We start from the raw sequence: 28,000 nt of genomic DNA, 5'->3' as shown, positions 1-28,000 counted from the left end.
AACAATACTGAAATACGTTTAATGATTTAATGTTCCCTCTCATCTAGAGTTGAGGGGGTGGGGAGAAGTATCTCAGTCATTGCCAATATGCCAGTGGGGTGGTTCTTTGATGTCTCTCCATGAAGAGTTTTTAGCTGAAGAGGCAAATGAAACTGGAAAGAATGAAGCACACTGGACAAAAAGGTTGGGTTGGAAATATTTTAGGAAACCAGCGTCTTTGGGACTCTTTGGGATTCAGCCTTGGATCTCTGTCTTCAACACACTGTACGTAAATTCTTCTTTGGTACATCAAGGATGCTGAAGTACCCTAGAGATGTGAAAATAAGAAATGTGCGCATGAAGCAACAGAATAGCACAGCCTCACAGAATCCCAGAAGTCTTAACCATTGCTCCATTTCAACATCTTCTCAAATGAGCCTGTCTGTATCTCTGTATTGGTAAAGCATTGGTCTTGCTTAGTGAGAGAGCATCGACTTTGCATGGAGAAGGTCCCAGGGTCAATCCCCAGCAACTCTGGGTAGGGGTGGGAAAGCACCCTGACTGGAATCCTGGAGAGCCACTGCCAGTCATTGTAGACAACGTTGAGCTAGATGGACCAATTGATGGACCTCTTTGGGAGCTGCCCAGAGAATTGTGCTCGTGGGGGGCCAATATGCATACCATTGAATAAATGAATAAAATAACCTAAGAATATTAATGGCCTAACTTTTAGTAAGCTTTTGTGTTTTCATTTTGCCGTCTGCTGCTTTGAGCGTCCTTTTTGGAAAAAATACTTTTAATAAATATGAAATCTTTCCAGAGGCTCTGTGAAATGGAAGAAATTCAGGACCAGTGTAAGACAACTGATACACACTTCCAGACTTGGCAATTAAAGGAGAGGATATGGGAAATGTATGAGCCCATGTAATGCAGAAGAAACAGAGGTTGTGTGCACACCACACATTTCAAAGCACACTATTTCCCCCAAAGAATCCCCGGATCCCTTAACAAATTGCAGTACCCAGGATTCTTTGGGCAAAGTCACGTGCTTTAAATGTATGGTGTGTATTCAGCCATGGATACTTAGTGGGCCAAAGATTCACCCCAGGTTCCACCCTGCAAGAGAATATGTGGCTGACTAACCAACTTGGCTCTTCCAGGCTTTGAAGGAAGTTAGTTGTCCATTCCTAGTCAGCAGCTCCTCCACAAGAGCCAGAGCAACATCACATCTGTGCAAATTCTCCTTTGTCAGATCCTGGATCGATGCTTCCTTCAGTGAAGGCTTTGTCTTTATGGAAAGCAGCACTCTCAGTCTTCTCCTGCTGGTCCAGAATGACTCTTTTCTTCTTCATCACCCACACAGGTATCATCCGGTTCTTTCTTCTTAATTTCCTGCTCTGTTGGTTTCTCTGTTGTGCCACACGCTTCTGCTTCATTGCTGGCTAGTGTGTCATATCCTTTCCACTCTTCCACATGTAGCTTTACCAGAACATCTGTCTGTTCCATGTTCTGTTCTAGACACAGCTCAGAAGCACTGTTCAGCAGATCCTCATCGTCCTTGGTCCCGTGCATCATAGCAGCAATCTCCAAACTGTTGCTGTCCCTGAGATCCGGAATGTCATTGGATAAGATGTCGTGGACTATCACTGGCTCCACACCTCGTGTGTTCCACTTGGTTCCAGAAAAGTCAAGCATCCTTTTCACTGAACTGCAAAGGAACCAAATTGATCATCAGATGGAGATCTGAATGGATAAGGGCAGACTACTTTGCTGGGGTGAGCTAGCTTCACTTTCTATGGAATCATAATATTTAAAGCTTGCTGTGGCCATGGCCTCCCTTATCTCTCTGCTTGTATGTGCCAAGACATCCTTGTCCATGACCTTCACTCAGTGGTGGCTGGTCCATTAAGGCAAGTGCCTTCAACTTGTTCTCACCTACCTATTTCCTTATTTACAACTAGCCCAAGGGCAGTAGCCCTCTGGCTGTCAGCTTCCTACTTCTCAGTCTCAGAGTTTCCCTTGTGAAACTCAGCGGAGGGGAGGTTTGGGGCAAAGCTAGAGTTAGTAGGCCCTGTCTGTCTTTGACTTTCAGGCTCCACCTACCATTGCCCTCCATGCCTTCTGCCACACCAGTTCCAATGAGCATCAGCTGCTACAGCCTTCACTGCTCCTGCTCCACCACAGTCAGCTCTGTCAAGCTCCTTCCCACTTTCCCCTCCTGCCCTTTATCCCAACAACAAACTCCTAGAACACCTACAGGATACCACCTCTCTCCTTCCCCCTCTTAGATTCCTCCTCAGTGTCTGTTGTATTTGCAAGATGACAAATGAGCCAGAGAGACTGAATTAGAAGTAACAAATTTTCTTTAGCTGTGGGCTGCTGCCAAACTATATGCAAAGGTGAAGCTAGTCAGATCTAATTGGCTTCCTTTCCCTGCTGGTGTCTTCTAGAACTGATTCCCACCATGTAACCATTTCTAAATTACTTTAGTTCCTGCTGCTCACATTACACCAATGTTTTCCATGAAGCCGTTGGGCACAATGTTGCCACCTCGCTCCTGTGCCTTACTGCCACACTCACACCATACACTGAAAGCACTTTAAGCAGCCATGTCGTCCCCCAAAATAATTATAGGAGCTGTAGTTTGTTAAGGACACTGTAAGTTGTTAGGAGATATCTATTCCCCTCATAGCGCTACAAATCCCAGGGTGATTTAACAGGAATTGCAGTTATGTGAGGGAATGGGGGCCTCCAACCAACTCACAACATCCTCAACAAAATACAGCTCCCATAATTCTTTTGACTGCTTAAAGTGTTTTCCTAGCACTTCAGGTGTATGGTGCAGATGGGGCCTATGCTTCTAACCCTGCCTAAGCACCTGGAAATAGAGCAGGGTTCCCAACCCCACAAAGGCAGTTCCGTGGTCTATCAGCATCTACAGTGGACACGTTCTGCTGTCTGGGGGGATGGCATGTCTAGCCTGCATGTTCTAGGGAACCCTATTACACATTTAGTAAGTACAAAGTACAAAGCACTTGAATATTGGTTGCAAGGATAAAGTAGCCATAAAAGGGGAATTCCTGGATGTCAAGATCCAAGTATGGAGCAAATACTCTTTGGTGAGAGAACTCAAGTACAGATTTAAAATCACAAAAGATGCAGCAAAGTAAAATGTGTAAATATAGGCTGTTAGACCTTTTAAATACACCCTTCTAAGTTCCTTCCACAGTCCTCTTCCTCTAGCATAGAAAAAAGACCACACATTTGGTAAGTTTAAAATGGTAAAACTCTCAGATTCATGTGCTTTTCCATATAGCATTCAGAAAAAGTTGCACAGGCAATAAAACTTGCCTTAGTTACAGTGATGAAAGTTCCTAAATGATTGATATATGAACTCAAAAATGGTTGATGAGAGCCATGCAGTCTGAGCTGGAGCAACCAGTACAAACCTCTTCATTGGCTGAGCTACTCAGGTAGATTGGAGGGAAACAAAGTCTTGATTACTTAGTCCATTCCAAGGTGAGCTAAGCCTGGCAGGACAGCTGACTCTATGGTCTTAACCCCTTCATGTATTAATTAGATTTAAGCATGTTGGTTATATGACACTAGTTACCTCACACTGAATAGGGTAAGACACTGGTGCCACAATGCTAAAAGCAAATTATTAAGTTGAATCATGAACGTAGAGGCACCATTGACATAGCTAAGTAAATCTTCATAGGAGCACCTCAAGTTGATGCTGTCTTAAAACACCCTATAAGCAAGCCCTGGAACAGAAAGCAGATCTGGTACCTTCTTCTTGCCCTAAAACAGCAAAGGCAGCAGATGATAGTCTCCTGGAAGCAGTTCAAGCACTTAGATGTCCTCATTTGTTTTGAGTTATTGATGCTATGTCCAGTATCCCTTGGGAATAACAAATGAGCTCTAGAGACTCAAGAAACTTGTAACCAGATTGACCCACTAAGGTCTAAATTAGATCTCAGCTCTTTTGATATCAGACATCTGCCCACCCCTACCCTGCTCCTATTGGCTTGGGTGCAGATTCTTGAATAGTCAACACACCAAAGTTTTATGACTCCATGATAGGGTCATGTCATCTCACTAGCTGTATACTGCCATTGTGACAGCTCTCAGCCAATGCTTTGTTGCCATCTTCCCAAATAATTTGCATGCTAGGACCACATTGGTGGAAGTGTGCCAGCAAGGAGTAGAAGGAAAGGGACTGAGCAAGGATCCAGCATAGTGTACTTAGAGTTTTGGACTAGGACCTGGGAGACCATACTTCAAATCCCTGCTCAACCAGAATTCATTTCTGACACCTGACCTACCCTTTGGGGGGGGGGCTTCTGACCCCTGAATAATGTTTTGGCTTATTTTTAGATTCCTGACACACAGGCTATGTTTTATTATTCTTGCTTTCTCATGGGAGGTATTTTTGTTCATATTTTGGTGCTTGAACTGTGAGTCACATTTTCACTATTTTTGGGCTCCTCATATGCAAGTCACTTTGTGCTTTTTAAAAATAAATAAAAAAGAAGTCCTGACCCACATATTATGTTTTGGCTCATTTTTTCACTCCTACCTCACAGGTCACGTTCTTGCCCATTTTTTAGAGACCTGACCCACTGGTCAGGAGCCAATTGTGATGCATGGGCCAGGAAGCCAGAAAATGGCCAAAATTGTGACCCCAAAATGGCCAAAAACGTGACCTGTAAGTCAGTGAAGCACAGACCTGTGTGATGGTTTGAGTGCTGAACTATGTATGACCCGGGAGATGAGGATTTGAATCCCTACTAGCCATGAAGGTTACTTGGGTGAACATGGGCCAATCACTGCCTCTCAGCCTAACCTATATCACAGGGATGTTGTGAGGAGAACATGGAGGACTATATGCATCACTTTGAGCTCCTTGAAGAAGGTAGTATATAGAAGAAATAAGTAAATATATCACACAATTACACTCTCCAGAAAGGACTGCCTGTGGCAACCTGTTGTGTGTACACTGTGTGGCACACCCAGCTTTGCTCCCTGTAATGTGTGAAATTGCAAACATTGCTGTTTTGAGAGGTGACATCCAAAAGTCTTTGTGCCACGCATGAAGTGATAAATGTGGAGCTGAATGCATAAACAAAATAAAATCTATAATTTTATCTCTGCCCTAAGATTTCTGCAGCTTCTATCTGTATTATAGCGTTTAGTTATGTTTTATACCCAAACACATTTAACCCTCATGTTTGAAAATCTCCCCCATCTCTTAAGCGTCACAATTGTACTTTCTGCAATTCCAGATTTTCCTTGCTAGGTATCCATTTGTCCATATGGGGGCGACAAGTGAGTAGAAAATGTACTTTCAAATGGTATTTGAAAATAAAATTGCAAGCGTATTGTAGTGAAACAATAAAATCCTTCCTTTCTTCCTTGGATGACATTTATTGAAATTCTTCCTTATGGATGTGGTGCCATTGACGTAACCAGCTGGGTCTGCTGTACATTCATACTGACTTCCAATATGCTATCAACAATATTATTCGTTCTGGACTGTCAATTCCTTCTGATTTTATCCTTAACCTTCTTATTTCATCTTGAAGAGAACAATCTATGCAAATTCCAGTATACTTAGCAGATGAACTGTGAAGACCTGCTGTGCTTGATGCCTTTCCCCCCAAAACACAAATATGTTACTTTTATTAGGTGGGATACTTATTTCTACTTTTGTGGGAACCTGATACAAGCTCCAGTATTAAACAGCAGGCACATGGGCCAACTATTTGTTTAGGGCTAGTAACGAACTATTAGACATTGTATATCAGGAATACATAGCTCTTCCTTCCCATTTTACCCTCACAACAGTCCTGTGAGGTAGACTAGGCTGAGAAACTGTGACAGCAAGTTTCTTGACTGAGTAGGAATCTGAATCTTGGTTTCCCATGGCCTAGTCCAGCACTTGAACTGCTATGCTATACAGTGTCAGGTGAAGACCTTTTTATCCACAAACGGCTTCTAAACAACTTTAAAAAATAAATATCAATAAGCTGGACTTACCCATTTTATGAGACAAGTTTTATTCTGTATGCTGCTCTTACTGTTTTATATTTTATTTTTCATAGTATATATATTATATTAATTTTTTGTGAGCAACCTGAGGATAATCCATTATTGGGTATTTTTAAATAAAGGGTTGTAAGGTGAGATTTTATGACACAGGGTGGTTGAAGCCAGGAGATAAACACAATTATAACAGCAGAAAAATCCAAGATCAGTGAGACTGGCTTGTGGAATCTGTGGAACCCTGAGAGTAATGGTTTCCCAAAACTCCCCCATGGACCACTTAATTACATTTCTGCCTGCTGTAGCATTTGTTGTAATAATAATAATATTTTTATACTCTGCCCATCTGATTGGGTTGCCACAGCCACTCTGTGTGCTGTGTTGATTCTTGATTGTATTTTTATTCCTACTTTTGTTTCTTATATTGTATTTTGTTGTACTACAATTTGCATAGGGTACAATGTGTAATACAATAAAATACACTATGAGAAATATATATCCTCAATTCCTTCCTCTGCTAGCTGACAGGTTTGCCTTAGGAGTCCAGGTGCCAAATAATTAAAAACAATGAAAGGATGAATATGGTACTCGTTGCATTCTTGCATTTTTGTTTTATTGCCAAGATTTTTATATTGGCCTTTCCAGCACCAGTTTGCAGTAAGTTAAAAAGAATAGAATACAACAGCCACTATAACAGTGTTAATTATTTAATTTAAAAACAGTAGAATACAATAAGCAATGTTATTTATTTATTTAATCAAAAGCAATAAAAGACAACAGACAAATAATGTTAATTTTTTAATTAAAAGTAATAAGGCACCAAGCAATATAATCAGCAACAGTTGATTGCAAATATTAATGATTAATGCTACAGTTGTTGTTATTAATAACTACTACTGTTCATAACAACCGATTAGCTGTTTTCATTCGCTTGAATCTGTACTGAAAAACAGAATAGCGAAGGAGAACCAAGCCCTTTGGCTACACTTCAGGCCCCGCCTCACGACTCACTAGTCCCACCCTCTCCTGAGTCACCAATAAGTGCCTTTCTCCTCCCGTCGTGCATTTGTCCATTGGTAGCTCCCGCGCCCACCAACCAATCTGCGTCCAGAAATTGGCTGTCAATCCTGAACGCTCCCACCTCTCTTTGCCGCCCGCTTCCCTTCGAGGTGGACAGTTCCGCTCTCCAATCCGGATCCACGCACTGGGCGTCGCCGGGACCCGCCTCTTAACAACAGACCGAGGCGGCTTCACGTTTCCCTCTTCGCCTCACAAGGGGGCGTCGAGGCGTTACTATGGTAGTCACAAAAGGATGGCGGGGAGGGGCTTGTCCTCTGATTGGCCCGCGCGCGGACCAATGAGGGTGCCCAACCTCCGCCGGAAATCCGCGGCCAAAAGGATGAGTACCTAGCCCCGATGGGTGCAAGCTGGGAGGAGGAGCAGCGGCTGGGGCAGGCGAGCCGATCGCGGTGAGCTGGCGGAAGGCAGGGGGGTGCGCGTGGCGAGGTGTTCTTGCGTTACCTGGACTCGCGGCCCGCCCGCCGTGAAGTCGGTGGAAGGATGGGCGCGAGGGCGAGGAGTGCGCATGTGCGCTGCCCGGTGCGGCCTTTGCGACGGTGGCTGAGGAGGACCAGATTTCTCTCCCCCCACCCGTCCTCCTTCCCCTCCCTCAGAAACGCGTTTGTTCGAGCTGACAGCCCGGCCTGCGCTCGAGGGCGGTGGCGGGCGCGGGAGGTTTCCGCCTTCGAAGCTGAAGGTCTGCTGAGTGGGGAGGGGACGGCGAGCGGGGGTGGGGATGGAGGGGAAAGAAGGTGGGTGCCCAAGAGGTTCTGGGGCTCCCGAGGCAGGTATGACGGGTCTCACCTGGCAGGGCTGTTGCCTTGGAGGAGGGAGGAGGCAAATGGTTCCGTGGTGCCTCCCGGTTCACCTGGCCTGGCGCCTGCACTTTGAGCCAGCAACACCTTGACAAGCCGAAGTCCTGCAGGTAGAGCCTTCCCCCTCCATCCCTCCCATATTGCCAGCGAGGGGATTGGAAATTAGGTGTGGCGGGGGACGGGGACGAACGTTCACCTGCTGAACTTTTGCTAGCTGGAAGGCACATATGCAAAGGCGCCTGTGTTATCCCTTCCTTTCCTGTGCCTTTTGAGCTAGCAGCTTAACAAGCAGAAGTTCAAAGTCTCTCCCCCCCCCCCATCCTTTCCTGGCAAAAAATAAAACTTCACCTGCTGAACTTCTGCTTGACGCGCTGGTGGCTCGCAGGAGCAAAGCCACTTTTCTTAAAAAGTGGGTGATGCTCTTTTTCATCTCTCTCTCTCCCTGTGAGGCGGGCAGGGGAAGCTTCATTTGTTGAGGACTTGGTTGCCATGCTGCTGGTACAAAGGTGCAGGGCCATTCAGGGTACCAGCCTTGGCTGGTCATTTTGACAAGTGGTTCAGCAGGTGAAGCTTCCCTGGCTTGATTAAAATTAACACAATGGAAGAAAGGTAAGCAGGTGAGTAAGTGTTTGCTTGTCAAGATCCTGGCTCACAGTGGCAAGCCTGCCTTTTAAAAGTGGTATGCTAGAGTGCAAGGTGATTTTTTTTTTGCTATATCTCAATGAGAGAAAATTAACTTAGATGCAATACTTTTTATTTTTACCTCTTGTTACTATTTCTCTTATTAATAGTAGTATTTGAACTTCAGTTGGTGAAACCTTCTACATCTCTTTCCCCCCTCCCCCCCCAAAAGAAAGCTTATAGACATGAGAGGTTAGCACAAAACAAAAGGTGACATATTCAGAGCAAGGGAAAGAATGTGGAAGGTGAGAAGAGGCTAGTCGTTTGAAGCCAAATGTACCTGAATGGTGCCTCTTTTGTGGAATTGGAAAAGATGTTGATGAGGAGCACTTGATGGACCAGTGGATTTCCTTGCGAGCCAAAAGAGCAGGTATCCACCATCTGGGTGATGGAGGTGGAGGGGTGGGGTAAGAGGTGCAAGAGGAGTTTTGGTCCAAAAGGTGTTGCATTTCTGGGAAGTTAAATGGGGTGAGTGACTCATGAGTAGAAGGGATCTGAGTAAAGTACAGTAGTGTCTCCCTCTGGGGATGGAAGCTCTGCTTCTGGCAGCCAGTGAGGCTTAGGTGGAGGAGGAATTGGAGGTAAAGGGGTTGTGTGCAAACAACATTGCTGGGGAATGGTTATTTCTGGAGGGTGAGGAGAGTCGCCTCATAAGGGAGAAATGGAGAGTTCATTTCTGGTTTAGGGGTTAGTAGGAAAAGGGCTATGTTGAATGCTGCGTTGTAATATGACTGGGTACAGGAATGCTCTCCAAATGATGGCGAGACAACATGTTGAAGAAAAGGTAGCTAGGAAGTTAGCTGGGTTAGGGACTTACGTTGTTGGATTTATGTGGCCTATGCCGGAGAACCTCACTTCTGGTGAGTGAAGATAGATTTGAGCTTCAAATTCTGTGCTGCTTTGTATCAGCCACCCATTCTATGACTTTTACACAAGGAGCTATTGTTCCTAAGAGTGCTGTGCTAATTCTCTGTGAATGCCTCTTGGGAGGTTGTGTTGTTTCCTTGCTCATCAAGGGTGCACCTGTGTGGGCTTCACATAAGCACCTGGCTGGCTGCTGTGCTGGATGAGGTAGACCTCTGGTTTGTTCCAGCTAATGTTCTTAGCCACCCAATCAGTAAGTAAATTAAGTCAGTTGAGTATATTGGTGACACAGTCTGGGTTGAAATAAAGAGATCCCTACCACTAAGCCTGCTCTCAAAGATGTATGTGGTTTTTTAACTGCAAGCTTTCTCACCCCACTGTTTTTTTGCTTATTTTGAACTCTTCTCGTTTTCTCCCCTCAGCTCTCTGGGGTTTATCTGCCTGTGAAATGGTTGAACTAAATGTTAAGGCAGCACCATTTCATCTGACCTATTTCGGCTCCTCTCTTCATCGGTAGGGAGTTCATCTGCCTTGGTGCATACCCTTGCATATTGCAACCAAATCAATTAGGTGGACAAATATAGGTGTCCAGAATCTGACATATAAGAAGGGTTGCTATAGGAGATTATTAAGAGGCACTGGGGTGGGGAGGTGTGACAGCATTTTAACGGACCTGGCAGACGAGTTTAACCTGTTGCTATTTCTCAACTAGCCTATTTTTATGTTGCATGCTCATAAGGTGAGCTCATGCCTCTTTGAAGATGGCTTGTGAAGAGTATATATAAACTCAGAGGAAAGGAAAGGAGAGCCATAGTGGGGGTCATGAATAAAACTTGCTAAAATGTACAAAGAAGTGGATCATGAATACAGGACAGAGAGGGGAAAACACTGGAGAATCTGCTATTAATTTTTTTGGGATCTATTATGAGCCCTGCTCAAGTCCCTCTGAAATGAAGAGAGACTGTACAACAGCAAATACTGACTGCATTGTTCAGAATCCAAGGTGTTTCATGGCTGGGTGTGCTTGTTAGTCCCCCTTCCTTCTCCTGTGAAACATGCAGTGCCCTTAGCAAGAATTTGCCCTTCAGCTGTCTGTTTAAAACATGTGCACAGTTAATTTGCTGTGTGGTCCATGCAGGGAAAGAGTATGTTAGTATATGCGTTTTTGGGTAACCATATTTATTTGTTCAGGAACTGCTTCACACACACTTGTTTAGCATTAAAACCTTAAGCTAGTGCCATGGGAAGCACACATGCGGTGTTCCTTTAGTTGTAGTTCATATATGGCATGGGTAGCTATATGAATTATAGCTGTATTGGGGGGGTGCGAGTGCAGATCTAGGATAACAGGTTGGATAATTAATAGACCCAAGGAGGAGGATACAGCTGGATATTCATTTTGTATTGTTTTAATCACCCAGTGGCAGAAACAAAACAATTTCTGCCTCTTGAGGGGATAGTAGTGATTTAAACCCTGTATAGAAATTTCAAAACAGATTGTTTTGTGAAATTCTTGGTAAGTGCTGGTTGTGAGAATTCCTTCCCACCCCCATTTTTTTTTATTCTAAATCTGCTCCATCCTTGAACCTAACTGGGTTCTTGTAACTTCCCTCAAAATCATTGAGGCTTAAGAACATAAAAGAGTTGAGTTAAGGGCTGCAATCTATAAGAGGACACTTGAAATAAAAGTGGAAGTTGTTGAGTGCTGGTGTTCAAGAGCTTGTCAACCTCCTTTGACTATATTACTGAGTTTAACTTGTTGCATATTATAGAACATGAGACAGTAGCTTGAGAGCAGCATATATATCTGGGGCTTGTTGAGATTCCCTTGGAAGTATTGTATACTTTATTCCAGGATTGAGAAAAAGCAGTGGATGCTAAAGTCAGGTTACTGTATAGACTTTTCTGTTTTATAACAGGTCTGGCAGAGGATTGCCAACTCTGAGCTCAAAATCATTTCCCTAAGCTGCGTTCCTCCTTTTTGCAGAAATGCGAAGTTAGCTATACTCTTGGCTAATGTGTGTTAACTGGGAATGGTGCTGACTGGGACTGATGGTAGTTAAGAAGAGCTTGCTGGATCAGGTCAACAGCCCATTTAGACCAGCATCCTGTTCTCACAGTGGCCAACCTGATGCCTATGGGCAACCCGCAAGCAGGACCTGAGTGGAACAGCTCTCTGCCCACCTGTGATTCCCAGCAACTGATATTCAGAGGCATACTGTCTCTGACAGAGAAGGTTGAGCAAAGCTATCATGGCTAGTAGCCATTGATAGCCTTATCCTCTATAAATTTGCCAAATCCTCTTTTAAAACCATCCAAGTTGGTGGCCGTCGTTGCCTCCTGTGGGAATGAGTTCCACAGTTAGTACTTCTTCACACCGTGCATAGTTTATTTTATCTGGCCTGAACATTCAGTTTCACTTGATGGCCATGAGTTCTAATGCTTTGAGAAAGGGAGAAGTAGTTAAGGTCATCTTGTAAACCACAGAGCCTTTGTGGTTGAATAAAGCCACATAAAACAGGATGTAGTGGTGGAAACCTATTGAAACAATCTATTGTCCCTTTGGGGAGGGAGATATTATTTAGCCAATTAGCTTACTAGGTTTAGCATCAATATGACAAGATTGGGTGCACTAATGAGAGTACAAAATGTAAAAGCACATGAAGATCTGGTCTCTCAGCCATTTTGGAAGCATCCAGGGTATGGGAGTGGTCATCATTTCTACTCTGCTTAAGATCCTGTAGTGTTGAGTGCTCTTGCATGACAAGGTGTGTAAGAAATTTGTTTATATGATCTCACCTCCATTTTCCCTGCCCTTGTTAAATGCAGATTGGATGGCTTTAACATGCTTTTTGTGGGGCCGCCTTTCAAGTTTGGAAACTTCAGCTAGTACCAAATATGACTGCCTAGTTTTTGGTGGGTGACAGGTGGCCAGAACATGTGACACTGATTTTTGTATCTGTTGCACTGGTTGCCAGTGTATTTCTGGGCCCAGTCCAAAGTCCTGGTTATGACCTTTAAAGCCCTCCATGAGCTGAGGCTGGGTTACTTGAAGGACTGCCTACACCCCTGCATTGCTGCTCATATGTTGAGATATACCTTAAGTGTCTGCTAGTGAAGGCAAACAGGTTGGCAGAAACTCTGAACAGGACCTTTTCAATGGTGGTCCTAAACTTATGGAATTCAATTCCTGAAGAGGCTAGAGACTGCATCCTGTGTAACTTTCTAAGCTTTAAACATGGTATCGGAGAATACCTGCTTATTGGAATATGGATAATTTTATTGTGGTCCTTTTACTCACAATGATTCTGTTGTTAATGTTTGGTTGGGCATTTTGAGTAGATTTTTATGGTTTGGATGTATATTTTAAACCTGATGCAAGCTGCTTTTGTAGAAGAGTTCCTTTAAAAAGTGGGCTATAAAACAAAAGATTTTGTTGAGAAGTGATTGATCAAATTGGTTCTTCTGCATTTGCATACAAAAACCTTCTGTAATGTATCTGGTAGAGGCATACTGCATTCAGTTTAGAGATCAGCTTTAGGATTGACATGTATATATGCCTCATCAGTTATGAATAACTTAGCATTTACATTTTTAACAATTCACCTTGGTGTTGATATATAGATTAGGATTAGCACTGTGCTCTTCCTGCTGCTTCCCCTGGGAAATGGGGAAACTGGGTTCCACACTTATTAGCTGACCAAGTCAAAATTATATTGGAGTTTTCATTAGAGATGTATGAACTGTTGTGGTAAGAATATAGTTTTTTCCATAGTAAAGGCTTCATGGGATACAAACGCATTTGCATATCAGCTGGGATATTCTAAAGTGATAGCATATATTTTAAGAAGGGGGTACCTGAAATTGCCATTGTTGTTTGGTGACTGTCTTGAAAGCATGACGTTAATGGTTGATCAACACAAAACTTTAGTTCAGCATGGGGTGTGTATCAACAGCAATAAGTACAGTGGGCCAACTTGCTCAAACAACATAAACAATACTCAGTTCCAGCAAGATTGGCTCATGTATGTGAGGCCTCATCCGCTCTGTGAGCTCTGTGACCCAGGAAATGTTAACTCCAAGTGCTGATGTAATAGGTTTATCTTCTAAGTATACTTCTTAATTAAAGATACAGAAGATTACTAGAAGAGTAGCATGCAGCAATGACAGGACATGCTATATTCAGATGCTGAAATCTCATTTTCCTAATGCTAACTATTCAGGAAGTTAGAAGAGTGGTAACATCTACACCATTCTTACTTTCTAATGAGCGCAATGAATTTGTCCTAAAACCCTTTAAGTAACCATGGGTCTATTAGATGGGACTAGAGATGTACAATAAGGTGACACTTGTGTCTTTTACTGTTCCTTTGAAGCCTGAGTTGCAGTGAGTCATAGTATACTGTAGTAGATTACTTTGATAATCTATTAAGGGAGAAGTTTCATGCAATGATACATGAGTTGTTCCCACTGACAATAAAAATGCTACTTGGCCTCTACTGCTTGTTTTCATGAGGGTGCGACTACATGTTGCAGTTAAAACACGAGGTTCCTGAGTCCACACCATAATGCGATGCGGGGCATTTGTGAGAGGGGGTGGTCTTTAACTCTTCCCCACCTGCTATATCTGATCTGCCAGTGTTGCTTTTCGAGACTGCTGCACATCATTTGACTTTCTCTCTCCCTCCTTCCATTTTCTTAAACCAGAAATAAGTAGGGGGCAGGCTGCACCCCCTGTTCCTGTGGCTTCTGATTTTCCCTTGCAAGTGCTCCGCCCCTGCATTTTTGTCATCTTGCCAAACAATGGTTTGGAAATATGTGCTTCCTAAGGTAACGCCCTGTGCTGCCTTGTGGAAGCCCAGCTGAGTGCAATAAATTCATACTTCATATATCTGAGAATCAAACTATGTGGGTGACCCTGAGCAAAATTGTATAACTTGAATGCTGAAATTGCACACATAACAACAACACCAACAACTAAAACAACTAGAAGTTCCTTTCTCTGCCAGAGCTTTGCTGATGGTTTGACTCATGATAGCAGCTAAAAAGCCCTTGGTTATACGGGTTTTATCTGGATAGCTTGGGAAGGGCCGTGGCATACTTGGTGGCGTCTGTGAAAACAAAGGTGAGGTTACCTGATTAGGTCCTACTCGTTTTTAACAAAATATTCTTGTGTGCTTCACAAAGATAGATACCATGCTAGTCCTCTCGCTCAGCTCCAGTAAAATAGCACAGGTAAAACAACCTGTTCAGTGGCCACGAAACCATACTGCAATCTTGAAAGAGAATTGGGAGGGTATGTAGAGACTATTGACAAGTGGTTTAGGTTGTATAACATGTTTGGGGTGTCTCTTAATATTTGGGTGGAACCACAATATGACCAACAGGACACTGATTTGGTAACTTCGCTTTTTTGTTTCTAGGGCAGAAGCTAATCCCAGAAAGCTGGCTATCTGGGTGGCATAGCAGATTTACCACCCTCTACTCGGAATACACGTTATGAACCCTTTCTGGAGCATGTCTACAAGTTCTACACGCAAGGTGGGCTGTGGCTGACTGCAAGGCAGGCCATTTTGAGTTGATGAAATGTGTGCTATATGACGCTCTCCCCTCCCCCTTGGGTTTTATTATATTCTGAAAGAGTATCCGAAGGATCTTTAAATAATATATGCTAATCGGAAACCTGATGTGGATTAAAAATTACCATCATGGGATCCACTAGAAAGGAAACTTGAATGCAAGAAAGCTCAGCTTAATGTTTCAGTTGAACTATAATCACAGGTCTTCTCAGGGTGACCTTTCTGATTACATTTTCTCCAACAGTGGGGATTGCTCACAAGAGATTTGGGGTAGTAGTTTAAACAGATCATCTGGTGAGGCAAATATATATGTGGACCATTTTAAAAGCATACTTGGGTGTGTTACTTAACTTGTGGCCAGATCTCAGCCAGTTCCTAAGTTGACAGTAGCCAATTTTATATAATTGCCAAATTCAGCTAAGCAATTGGATATATCATAACTGTTTGGACTGGCAGGATATCTTTTACGTCCTCTGTTCAGTACCCAAACTGGAGTGTTAGTGAATATGAATTGGAGTGTTGACTATTGGATACAACTGGAACAATTAACACCCCCCCCCCCATGTTTTACATTTTCTAACAGAGATCTGAAACAGAAGAAAAGGCTCTGGTTGGCGAGCTGAAGAACAGTCCTCCACGCACCACTCAAAAAAAGCAGCTGCCTTCGATTCCCAAAAATGCTGTGCCATTGACCAAGCCTGCTTCACCCGCCCTTTCAGCGCAGTCTACAAATGGGACACATGCCTCCTACGGACCTTTCTACCTAGAATACTCTCTCCTGGCAGAATTGTACGTTTTTGTGTGTGTTTTCGGTTCAGAAATTCACTACTTCGTGCTTTATAGAGGAGTTCCTTATCAATGCTTATTTTTCATTATAATAGTCTATTGAGGCCAAAAAGCAATGTATAAAATGAACAATGTGTTAGCTGGTTTTGCATGCTGCATTCACTTTGGTGGCAAGTGAAGTGAGGCAGTTTCCTGAGGGTTGATCTTCTGTGCAGGAGCTGAAGAGGGATTCTTTGAGCAGCTGGAATTATGTGACATTTGTTTTCAAATGCTCCTTGAAAGTGTGCAGAGCTGCAGTTGGCCAATTGCTAATATGTAGTATCTTTTGAGGCTAGTTATTTATAGACTCGATATACCGCACAGTAAACAAAGTACCTAGGTGGTGAAAGTAACACATTCATAAAGCAGTGTAAACATACCTAGTATCAGTAGTGATACACAATAGCCAAAGGTTGAGCTATAGGTCAGAAAAAGCCTGTGTAAACAGAAGGAGTACCTGAAGCAAAGTAACCAAATCATCATCATCAAACCTTTTATTGGCATCACATAAAACATCCAAAATCAATACAGAATTACCACTTCCCCAGTGGCACAAAACATTTGCTAAAAGAAAGGAAGCAGAGCAGTCTATCGTCACAAAGTAACCAAATGTGCTTCCTTAATAGAATGCAAATTCCCATCCATTCTTCAAGGTTTGGGGAACCGTTTGTCCTGCTGTCTTTATTAGAGCAAGGTGCTTTTAAAAAGCCATTAGGTCCATTCCAGTCTTTTTCACACTGCATTATGCCCAAGGGATCTAGAGTGGGACTAGGCAAATGAAGGGGTGACACTATGCCACATAGATTCAGTTCTATGGGTCTAAGTCAACAGGCTACAATGTAGGGCACAGTTCAAGGAGTGCAAAACTTGCCCCTGGCAGTAGGGGCCCAGGCACTCACTACAGGGGCCTCTCAGTGGAGAACAATACATTGCTATGTGCAAAGCACTCACATATACGTATTATGTCACCAAAGTCTCCTTTTATCTGGCCCAGCTGCACATCATAACTGGTAGTTCATTAGCAAAATTGTTGAAAAAGAGATGGAGTTAATAGCAGTGTATTTCAATACATGAGATAGATAGCACTATATGAATAAGAGTGGATCTGTGTGATTCTCTCTTCCACTGTGTGTGAACTCTTCTTATCCTGTAGTAGCTTTTGCTCTTGTAAAGATGTCTGTTGTAAGCTGGGACATAGCAAAAGGGCAAGTTGGATTAAGGCTGCCTTCTGCTTTGCTGGCTTACAGCTGAATGTGTGGAGCCCTTTCATAAGTTGTACAGCTCCCATGTGGATCGCCTTTGCAAAAATCGCCAAGTCTAGTGTCTATAGTTGTGAGCTTGCCTTTAGAAGGGGAGACAAGCCAGCTTAGTAAATGAGAGTGCTTTCCTCATGCTGCTGTAGAAACTGAACCAGGAACAGAAAATGAGTGTTATGAGCTTGCAGAGGTTAAATCATTTTCTGTGATTCAGGCTTTGCTGGGGGCACAGCTGGTGACGGGGCTCATTATTGTTCTGTGGGCAGGCTTTGTTCAAGTAAACAGGCTTGCATGCTTCAGCTACTGAAAAGCTTGTTGATGAAAGCTTATTTGAGGCACACTTGGCAAAATGCCGCCCATGGCCGTCGCTCTGCTGTCATAGGATGGCTGGGTAAAATTCCATTCATTAATGCTGTGGTGTCCGGAACACAACTCTCTTGTTTTCGTAGTTGTCTTTCAGCAGAAGTGAAACCTTGGATCTCTTCCGTTAGGACTGTAATCTGGTCATGTTATGTAATGTGTACCAGAAACTGTGGGGGAAAATGATCAAGTCATCCTCCAAACATGTGTGAACTTTGTCTGTAGCAGCCAAGGAGAGCACAAAGGGACAAGCTTCTGTTTTACTTATCTGATGCATTCATTGTTGCTGTTCCTATAGCTTCATTCAATGTGCTGCAGGCAGGACTAGAAAACAGTTTTATGTATCTACCCTTTACCTGAAGGTCACAGGGTAGAGACATACATAGTCTAAACCAAAATCAAACAAGATTGAAACAGATGCACTTAGTTTACAGATAAAATCTGCAGGGACAGAAATTAAATTGTCCAATATACCCCTCCCCAAATGCATCAGTTACATCAAAAGCCTCATCCACTAGGAAGCTTCTTTGTGTATCTGAGTGATGGAAAGAGAGATTGACTTTAGCCTTATGGAGTATGCTTGCTTTGTTGCATTTATATCCCGCCTTCAATCGATCATAGAACTCCATGTGGCATATATGGGGATTCCCAGTCTCCCTTTCAGACGCTGACCAGATTCAGACCTGCTTAGCTTCATCAAGGTTGCTGTATTGCCTGCCTTCAGAAACCATAGCCCTGCCCCCTTCCCACACTTGCATTTATGGTTTGTTCTCATTGCTGGCTTCTGTCTTGATGCCTGCTCCCATTTCCGTGCCTGTCTTTTACTCTGTCCAAGTGAGTCCCTAAAGCCAGTAAAATAGCTGGCTGACCGTTTTGGTTTATTACAAGCTTGCAAAGGCCTGTATGATATTTAAAGTGCATTTCTGTTGCTCTTGCAAGTGAGTTGAGTGTGGCTGGCATTTATTCGGCTTCTCTGATGTCAGAAAGAACCTTCTTGCAAAGCCTTGACTTGTACTGCCTGCTGGTTCAGGGCAATGGGGAAACCTCCAGTCCTGAGATTCACAGGCAACTCCTCTAGATAAATTGGAGTGCACTTTGGCTGTGGACATGTGGAAGGGGAGAGGCTTTCAAGTCAGTGTCTTCCTGTTGCAGGTAGGCTGACTGGCTTCTGAACGTTTTTGGTGGTGAGGAAGAAACATCCTTAGCTGTTTAAGTAAAAAGATCATGGGGAAATTCACTGTGTACAATGGTGCCCCGCAAGACGAACGCCTCGCAAGACAAAAAACTCGCTAGACGAAAGGTTTTTTCATTCGCGATTTGCCTCGCAAGACGAATTCCCCTATGGGCTTGCTTCGCAAGACGAAAACGTCTTGCGACTTTGTTAAACCGTTTAACCCGTGCTTCGCAAGAAGAAAAATTCGTTAGACGGCAAAAATTGCGGAACGAATTAATTTCGTCTTGCGGGGCACCACTGTACTCTAATTGAGAGCCTTTGAATAGGGGTTAGTGTATGCCACTTTAAACCTAACTGGATGGATTACGTTTCCTTACAGCACGTTGGTTGTGAAGCAGAAGCTGCCAGGTGTCTATGTGCAACCTTCTTACCAATCAGCATTAAGTAAGTATATCTCTGGGTTTTTCTTCCTATAGCAAAGCTATTTATTTTTTTACATCTCATCATCTTCCTTTTTTCTTTTGCAGTGTGGTTTGGAGTAATATTCATAAGGCACGGGTTGTACCAGGATGGTGTGTTTAAATTTACAGTCTACATCCCTGACAACTACCCAGATGGTGACTGCCCAGTAAGTATCAGTAGGCTGAAACATTCATCATTTGTGGACTTACTTAGATGGCTGTGGGGCATGTGATGTTTCTCTTCCAGGACAGGACTTTGCTCAGCAAGCTAGACCATGGCAGAACTGGCAATTCTGGCTTACATAATAAATACTTTGCATTTATAGAGCTCTTTTAAAACATTCAGGAGTGCTTCAAATATGTTATTATTGTAGCCTTTAAGGTAGATCAGTATATCTCCATATTGCTGGTGACAGCTATTATTATTTAAGGGTTTGTTTGTTTTTTTTACTCTGCATTCACCATAAGGTCTTAGGGAAGGTTACAATTTAAAAATCAGTATTAAAATCTTTTAAGGAGAATGGGGTGGCTGATAAAATACATATGCAGGGTGAGTCTTTTAAAAGAGGCCCTGTGGAACATGTGTACTCTGTATCCATGAGGCCTCTTTTAAAGGACTCACCCTGTAATAGTTTGCCTAAGGCCACTTAGTGCATTTGTGGCAGGAGAGATTTGAACCATTCTCTTAGCTATTCATATGACGCCAACTCTTAAGCTTCCATTTATTGTCAGCAGAGGGCAATTTCTTACTTCTCTGGTGGTAGCAAGTCTCAGCTGTTCCTAGCAAGTGATTGTTTCAGATTCAGCTATGAGATTTAGTTATCTGTAGAAACATCTGCCTGCCATAGCTTTGTTCTCTTAGTTAAATGATCTGGCCACATCTGCTGTGCACAGTTATCTTTTTATTGCTTTCGGAGATCTGCTTTTAAAATCAGACTCCTTGGATCAAACAGCGGAACGTTCTTGTTTACCAACTTCAGTTACCTCTTTTGGCTCTGGCAGATCTCAAAAGGCAAGAGAGTCAGCCAAGCTTGGACGTTTTTATGGCAATGGGCAGAGCAGCTTTTGGCAGAACACAGTGGTAGAGGCTACTTTAAGCTTTAAAGAGAAATTAACAGTGCTTAAATTTAAAAGGCATTTAAATATTTAACATGGTATCTACCAGGAGTGTGCATGGTCAACAAAGTTTGTCTCTTAACTGTGTCACTGCATTAAAAAAATATTGCGGTCTCTTTCTGAGTTGCTCTGTGCTCTTCCTCCACTTGCTTCTGTAATTAAGTGTTCTGAAAGTCTATGATGATGATGATGATGATGATGAATTAAGTGTTCTGGGCTGCACTGAATAAAAAGAAGCCTGATTCTCAGTTACTTGCTCCCCGCACCCCTCCACTAAGCCAATCCACATCCCTATAATCCACCAGCAACACATTTTAGCCAATTGCAAATGCTTTTAGATTAGGTAAGTGACCCCTTAGCCAAATGGTATCCACAAGAAATTAAAATATAAAGTTTTTTGACCAACTACCATGCATGCCCCCCCCCATTCCTAATTGTATTGCCCCTTTCTATGGATATAATTGTAAGCTGCATTGAGAACAAATTGTAGCTGAAAAGTGATGTACAAACTAGAATTAGTTCTGGTTTCCCAGGAAATGCAATGCAATAGTCATTTATTTAAGTCCTTTATATCCCACCTTTCAGGATACAAATCCTCTTGTGATACCTTAACACAAAACATTAAACTAGTTTCGTAAAGCATTACAGGCTCATTCACATAGAATAGATAATTGATCGCTTTGTCAGGGGACTAGGGAGGGGGAGAGAAGGTGCAGCTGAGGCAGGCTCTTTACCTATCTGGTATTCAGTGTGCTCATGAAGAATTGTGCCTTTTGAGGGCTTGCATTCTCTGAAGGTACATCTCTGCTCTCTGCCCACCCATGTCGTTTAATTCATTAATACAGTGCCAGCCCAGAGCTGTCTTTTCTCTAGCTACCTACCACATTTACTGAAGCCATCAAAAGCAGTGACACTAAGTGCAGTTCAGAGGCTAATTCTAAGAACATGCTGTTCAAAAGCAGTTGTGAAACCACTGCAGAATTTAGTTACATGTAGAAATATCTTCTGCTTTGTGCTTGGATACAGCTCCACTCAACATTTCCCCTGCTATGTATATGAAGCTTCCCCCCTAATAATAATAATAATAATAATAATAATAATAATTAATTTTATTATTCATACCACGCCCATTTGGCTGGATTTCCCCAGCCACTCTGGGTGGCTCACAGCATATATAAGAACATATGAAAATATCAAACATTAAAAACTTCCCGATACAGGGCTGCCTTCAGATGTGGTGGTACCTTGGGTTACAAACACTTTGGGTTACAGACTCTGCTAACCCGGAAGTGGTACCTCGGGTTAAGAACTTTACTTCAGGATGAGAACAGAAATCGTGTGGCAGCAGCAGGAAGCCCCATTAGCTAAAGTGGTACCTCAGGTTAAGAACGGTTTTGGGTTAAGAACGTACCTCCGGAACGAATTAAGTTCGTAACCCAAGGTACTACTATAGTTGTTTATTTCCCTGACATTTGCAGGGAGGGTGTTCCACAGGGAGGGCGCCACCACCGAGAAGGCCCTCTGCCTGGTTCCCTGTAACCTTGCTTCTTGCAGTGAGGGAACCAGCAGAAGACCCTTGGAAGACCTCAATGAACAATGGGGGAAGATACGCCCCTTCAGGTATACTTTTTAAGCTGCCTTAGGAAGGCTTTACCCTGAAAGGTGATATATAAGAATAGGCACCCTTTCATGCTGCATGTTATCAAAATGTTATAGAATATTGTTCTAGGTTTGTAACTAGTTAGTTGGCTGAGCTACATAACAATCTCTCTACTGACCAAAGAGGAAAGCATTTTTAATGCAAAAAGTTAGTTCTGCATGCAAAGGGGTTAATAGCCCACCGGCTAATCTGTAAGGTTGGTTATCAGCTTGGTTTTAAAGTCTCCTTTGTCTTTCAGCGCTTGGTTTTTGATCTGCCCATCTTCCACCCGCTAGTAGATCCCATCTCAGGTGAACTGGATGTGAAAAGAGCATTTGCCAAGTGGAGGTTAGTGTGATGCTCTAGAATGCAAATATTGAGCAGAAGTTGTGTCTGGGTGCTTCACTAAAGGTGCCGCTGTGGCTTTCTTGTGCTTCTCCTAAAGGCGAAACCATAATCACATATGGCAAATACTGATGTACGCTCGAAGGGTCTTCTACAAGATTGACACAACCATTCCTTTGAATCCTGAGGCTGCTGTGCTGTAAGTTACGATCAGGGTTGAACTTTCTAGAACTTCTCCAGGTTTTCTCACGAGTACATGCATATTACCAAATGTCATGGATTTTCCTATATGCATCGGTTCCAGAATTGTTTTTTAACTGCAAGTTCCTAGAATTGGCTTCTGACATTTAGACACACATATGTGAGGGGCCAACCTGGATAGGAAGATAGTTTTAGCGTGGTGTGGGTACATGGCAATTTATTCTTCCTCTGCACTTGTGATGTAATGTGTCCTGCCCTGTAACTAACATCATGCATTTGGGCAAGGAGCTTTGTGCTTTCCTGATAGTTGATAGCTGGGAGGTTGTAGGTATGTGGCCTTTCTCTATTTTGCATTGGCTGTGGCAGCTTTCCTCAACCTAGTGCCTGCAGATAGCTTGGACTACAAATAAGAGCTGGAGATTATAAATGTTATAGTTCAAAACATTTGGAGGGCACCAGGTTGGGGAAGGCTTGCTGCAGAACAGGAGGCTCACAGTTAAGCCTAATTATGCCAGTTGGGTGGAAATGGCATTTTGTCTGGGCCTTTCTCTTGTCTTAGCCTTGGCATTGTGTCTAGTCCAACTCTTGATATTAAAGCTTTCTGTAAAAATAAGGCACTGTTGTCCTTTGTGGATAAAGGGAGATTACAAATCTCTGTTCTTCACGCATTGATAGACTGTTCTGATTTCATCTAATGTGTCTCCTCCTTTTTTGTCTTGGTCTCTCTCTTAGATATGACAAGGATATTCAACTTTTCAAGAGTAAGGTGGTTGACAGTGTGAAATTATGCAGCAGTCACTTATTTGATCCACCAAAAATAGAGGATCCCTATGCAATTAGGTAGGAAATTGTACTACAGTTGTAATGTGGCATATCAGCATTCTCATAACAGCATAAAGTCTTAAGATCAAAACACCTCTGCAACTAAAGTTTTTAAGGTACTTGTGTATCAAAAAATGAAAGTTAATGTGCTCCTGTTCACTTCTGCAACACGTAAGCAACAAATACCTGTTCCTGCCATACCTCACTGGGAGAGGCTGTTGCAACTCTGCTGTGGCCCCAGCAGCATGTCCCCATCATCCCTGGCTTTGGCATGGCAGGAAAAGGCACTTCCACCTCCTCTTGCTGCGCCAATTCCCAAGGACTCACCTGTGTAGCCAGTCACAGGCATCATGAGGGGGTAGGGCTTGGGAGCAGAGCCAAGAGGGAACTTTTTCCTTCCTACCTACTCCCTGGGCATATAAAGCTGACTGTGCCGGAGCCCAGGCAGTAGTCGGCACTGGATTCCCCTCCCTCCTTTTCAGGGAGTAAGATTTGCCTGAATTTTAGGAGGCATACCCTTCCTGGACTTTGCTATGGATTACATTGCTCAGTGTATTTGGGGCCAGGGATGAATGTTCATTGCAGAGCAATTGGGACCTTCTACGAGTTTTGCCTACCTCATAGCAATTGTCACGTCTTGGTGGAAAAGGCATTTGGTTGGATCCTTAGTCCATATGGGCAGGGGGTAGGGAGTCCCCCTGCTCTGCTGTCACGGGTATCCTCCTAAAGGAGCCCGGGGAGGCATTTTATGTCCAGATATTCCACTCAGGAGTGAATGGGCCACAGTCCATTGGTGACATTGGCAGGTTGCCTGGATACAATGCACGTTGCAGGGTTACCCTTAACCTTAGTCAACACCGTTTTACCATCAGCCAGCTGACAGACTGGTTGATCTTGGGAGACATACCTAATAGCTACATAAAACCGCCCAACATCTGCAGTCAATAAAATTAAGAACTTATTTTATTCCAACATGTTGTATTCTCTTTTGTTGTATGGCTGCATATGCTTTCACCTTGCCACTGGCTCCAATGCTGCTGGGCCTGCAATGCATTCCAGACTCTTTTGTTGTGCTTGCTTGCAAATTGTGTTCTCTCTTTCCCTTCACCTTTCAGCTGGGATGACTTCACCATCACAGCAGCCCAACCTTCAAACACTGTTTTAAGTTAATCCTCTTAGCATAAATAGAATACATTTTGTAGCTGAAGTAAATTTACCGAGATTACCTGTACAGCAGCATTCCTCAACCTGGTACCCTCCTAGATGGTGTTAGACTAATACTACTACTATCATCCCCAGCCAGCATCGTCAGTGGTCAGAAAGTATGGGAATTGTAGTCCAAAATGTCTAGAGGGCAGCAGGTTGGGAAAGCTACTGTAGAGTGAATAATTACTTTGCCAATTTTGTTGTTCGAAGTGTGTAAGTAAGCACAAATACTTGTGGTGTCCCATAGATATACTTGGAAAAGTAGCCATTTTCATTTGTACAACTTTCAGACTTATTGCATGTCTTTAAAACAAATTTCTGTTATACTATGGAGACATTTTATTTCAGTTTTGGAGACCAGTTACAGGCTTATGTTCTTCTTATGTGTTAACAGTTTTTCACCCTGGAATCCAGCTATACATGATGAAGCTAGAGAGAAGATGTTGACCCAGAAGGTACGTAAGAGGGATTGAGCTTGCTCCAAGTAGCTGGATTTGAAAACAAGACCTATTGATTTGCTATGAAGCACAACTGATACAAGTTCTATGCAAATGAAATGTTTCTATAAAACCTCATCTCAGACGTATGTTGGCAGTATCGTAGTCCTAAAGAGTTAGTTGTGTCTTGTAAATCCGGTTGTGCTGGCCCTACAAAGTACATCCTGCACTTGGGAGGGAAGTGGTAATTGTGTTTAGCTGGCAGGCTAGCGGGTGGCAACATTTTAGACATGTTTGGGTTTTCCTCCAGGAGGAGCTTAATCCTCCCACATACCTCCTTTGCCCAGAAGACTTTCTTCAGGGTGGCTTGGCTCACTGTTGGTGGTTGGCATTGTTGGGTGACTGCCAAGACCCATGTTCCTCAAAGAGGCCCCCTGCCAGCTCCTAGAGTCTCCTCGTCCTATTGGTTCTCTTTGCTGTTGCTGGCTTTTTCACATGCTCCTTCTGTGTGAGCAAGCAGTTAGGGGGAAAGTGCAGTAACCTCCACAAGCCTTTACTCTTTCTTTTCTCTTGGATATGGTTGTGATTTAGAGAGGCAAGTGGCAACAGAAGTGGTGAGGAGGTAGTCTTGAGGAGCATCTTGCTCAAGGGCCCCGTAACTCCTGGGATTGGTAGTGAGCTGGCTAATCTCATAGTAGAAGTGACTGAAGGAGGAAGAAATCAACAAGCTTTTTAAAAGCAAACATCTTCCCTAAAGTAGCAAGTCAAAGTTTATTGCGATAAAAGCAGGGCTCTCTCAGGTGGGCACAATTTCAAGAGAACAAGGGAGGCTTTCATGGTGAGTTCCGGCACCTCTTTTTCTAGAAAAATAACACTGGTTAAGGGTACTATGCTGGGTTTTTAAAAAACCACATTTTCTGCTACCTTCTGCACCTAGAAGCCCTTCTGCTGGTTAGAATTCAGAAGTTTATCTGGACTAAAGTTTCTCTCCATACTGCCACCACCCCATCTTCTTAAATAGGCTCATCCACCAGTCAAGTTATTAACATTCGTGTTTATCATTGCTAGGGTTACATGTATGTCTTTAGAGTTCTGGAATTCTCTCTGGGGCTGGGAAGGTCTTATTTCCCAAAGCCCTCAGCAGAGCTGCTTCCACCCTCAAAGGCTGGACCCTACTCACTTACCCATTCAGACTGGTGGATGCACATATTATAATCAGACCATGTTCAGGTAAGAGCCCAGACTGCCCTGTTCCTGGCAGTGTTTGAGGTGCATGTGGATTTTTTTGATATGTGAAATCTGTAGGGAGTTTGTCACACTTCTACATTTTTACTTACTTTATTTAAAAGCATTTTTCTTGCTCTGAAGCTGATTGAGGCTACTCCCAAAGGAGGGTCAATGATAGGCCTGGACAATGTCCAGCTCTATTCAATGAAAATAACATACCATCAAAACAGGGGAGGGGGGGAGAAATAACTATTGAAGCAGTTTGCCGCTGCTTCCTCTGTGGCTCACATGTACTTGAGAGAAGGTGGAGCTCCGTCTCTGCTGATCCTGTGGCAGCAAAGGAAGTTTGCAGACTGCTGCTACTTTTAAGTCAAAGCCTTAACATTTTTCATCACATGCTCTTGCAAACATCTCCCTCCAAGATGTGTGGTTTGCCTAGGAGGGAAAGGGTCTCTCTTTTTAGAGTCTTACCTGCCTGTTGCTTTTGTAGGAAGACACATCCTGAACTCACCTAAGCCAGCCAGGTTGGGCATATTCCCATGACCTGTACATACTGGCAAAGCCAACATACTGGGAATGGGGATCCTTGCTGAATTATGCCTCCCTCCCTCCCTGCCCCCTTTGAACCAACCCACCCTCAATATCTTTTTTAGAATCAGCAACATGGTGCATGAGGAAACAGAATTGTGCATGTACAGTTGCGTGTGTGGGGTTTCTTTTCAAGTATGGCTGATGTGAAGCAGTCCTTGCAAAACAATGGTATTCATGTTGAATTGAGAGTACTGAGTTCATCTTAATGGCACTCTTTCGTCTTCCTAGAAGAAGGCAGAGGATCAACAGTGCAAAAGCATGCAGGTGTCTGGCCTGTCATGGGTGAAGCCTGGCTCAGTTCAGCCTTTCAGCAAAGAGGAAAAGACTCTACCTACTTAGCTCCTGTGAATGAAGAAGCACTCAACACTTTCTGCAGGAAGAGGGAATGTAATGGGGAGCCAAACAGCGGCTTTCCTTCTTGACTTGGATTAGTAAAGAGTTAAATGGTAGCAATGACTCAAGTAAATCTGCTCAATGGGATTGCTCAGACTCTTCGTATTTTACATATGTTTTAACTGCAGGTTGGAAGTCGCTCTTAACAAGGCTGGACTCCAGTTAGTGAAGTCCACCCTGGTGGGTAACGAAAGCCTCGGGGGTCTAATATCTGAGGCTCTTCATTGGGTTACTTTTAAAAGCTTTTAAAATTTTCCTTCCAGGGGTAGGTTTTTTTAAAATGTAAAGAGCAGGTGGGAAAAATACTTTCCAGAGGTAATCTGTGTTTATGTAAACTAATATAGCAGAGTAAAATACTATATTTAAAACTTTTAAATGCATTGGTTTCTATTGTAAATACATTAGGATATGGAATTTGTAAATAGTTGGTTCTGATTCCTTCTAGCCCTTTTAGGGGCAGTGAGGCTGAGATTGGCATGTATGATGTGTATCTAATTTTCCTTCCTCCCCAAATAGATATTGTCACTATAGGCTGCTTATAACATAACTTGTTCAACAATCTTTAGACCTACAACCCAATTGCCTGTAAGCATCATATAGTAGAAAAGTTAAATGGATGCAACTAGCAAATCTCAAAGGATTTTCAAGAAAATATATGTATAACGCTTTTCTTCATGCGGTTTGCAGGCATCTTATACCAGTGGCCTTAAGATGTGTCAAAGTAATGTTAGAGGCAGCCTTAATTTGCACATTAGTCAGGACTGTAGAGCATTGAGCTTTTTACCACTAGAAGAAAAATCTGTGCTCTTCATTGTGCACATTTGTTGATTTAATAAAATCTGTAAGGAGAGCTAGGTTGGAGACTGACATGACTAATGTGTTAATAGTGGCATCTTAAAATAAAAGACCGATCATGGTAAAA

At 43.0% G+C, this 28,000-nt stretch overlaps 2 protein-coding genes and 2 long non-coding RNA genes across 10 annotated transcripts; 1 reads left to right on the top strand and 3 right to left on the bottom strand.

The window, feature by feature from the left end:
• Nucleotides 1–8: 8 nt before the first annotated feature.
• LOC309537867 (uncharacterized protein) lies at nt 9–8,006 on the bottom strand. Its single transcript, XM_082233046.1, has 3 exons — nt 7,891–8,006; nt 1,123–1,687; nt 9–307 (listed from the first exon to the last, which is right to left on the bottom strand). Exon 2 carries the CDS (start codon nt 1,672–1,674, stop codon nt 1,288–1,290), a length of 387 nt encoding a protein of 128 aa, XP_082089172.1. The 5' UTR covers nt 1,675–1,687; nt 7,891–8,006; the 3' UTR covers nt 9–307; nt 1,123–1,287.
• On the top strand, nt 7,316–28,000 carry AKTIP (AKT interacting protein). 7 transcript variants are annotated; one of them, XM_082233006.1, is made up of 12 exons: nt 7,316–7,496; nt 8,696–8,952; nt 14,870–14,987; nt 15,609–15,814; nt 19,020–19,084; nt 19,168–19,268; nt 22,116–22,204; nt 22,302–22,400; nt 23,135–23,242; nt 24,825–24,885; nt 25,936–26,097; nt 26,917–28,000. In XM_082233006.1, exons 3-11 carry the CDS (start codon nt 14,946–14,948, stop codon nt 26,080–26,082), a joined length of 918 nt encoding a protein of 305 aa, XP_082089132.1. In that variant the 5' UTR covers nt 7,316–7,496; nt 8,696–8,952; nt 14,870–14,945; the 3' UTR covers nt 26,083–26,097; nt 26,917–28,000. The 7 variants fall into 7 exon arrangements, with proteins under 7 accessions (XP_082089132.1, XP_082089129.1, XP_082089130.1 ...); XM_082233003.1 differs by lacking the exon at nt 8,696–8,952 and having other exon boundaries at nt 7,318–7,496; XM_082233004.1 differs by lacking the exon at nt 8,696–8,952 and having other exon boundaries at nt 7,318–7,496; nt 26,914–28,000.
• LOC309537873 lies at nt 16,330–19,079 on the bottom strand. The gene is made up of 2 exons (XR_014222022.1): nt 18,936–19,079; nt 16,330–18,703 (listed from the first exon to the last, which is right to left on the bottom strand). It is a non-coding gene; the product is annotated as an uncharacterized lncRNA (long non-coding RNA).
• Nucleotides 20,737–22,109, bottom strand: LOC309537894. Its single transcript, XR_014222047.1, has 2 exons — nt 21,803–22,109; nt 20,737–21,742 (listed from the first exon to the last, which is right to left on the bottom strand). It is a non-coding gene; the product is annotated as an uncharacterized lncRNA (long non-coding RNA).

Source organism: Podarcis vaucheri (genome assembly GCF_965113315.1).
Source record: "Podarcis vaucheri genome assembly, chromosome: 7".
Lineage (NCBI taxonomy): Eukaryota > Metazoa > Chordata > Lepidosauria > Squamata > Lacertidae > Podarcis > Podarcis vaucheri.
This window is presented reverse-complemented; position numbering and strand designations above follow the sequence as displayed.

Coding starts and splice junctions, on each gene's coding strand:
- LOC309537867 (XM_082233046.1), bottom strand. CDS start 1,674: ATGCTTGACTTTTCTGGAACCAAGTGGAACACACGAGGTGTGGAGCCA.
- AKTIP (XM_082233006.1), top strand. CDS start 14,946: ATGAACCCTTTCTGGAGCATGTCTACAAGTTCTACACGCAAG. Junction 14,988..15,608: donor CTACAAGTTCTACACGCAAG/GTGGGCTGTGGC, acceptor ATTTTCTAACAG/AGATCTGAAACAGAAGAAAA. Junction 19,269..22,115: donor ACCCAGATGGTGACTGCCCA/GTAAGTATCAGT, acceptor TTTGTCTTTCAG/CGCTTGGTTTTTGATCTGCC.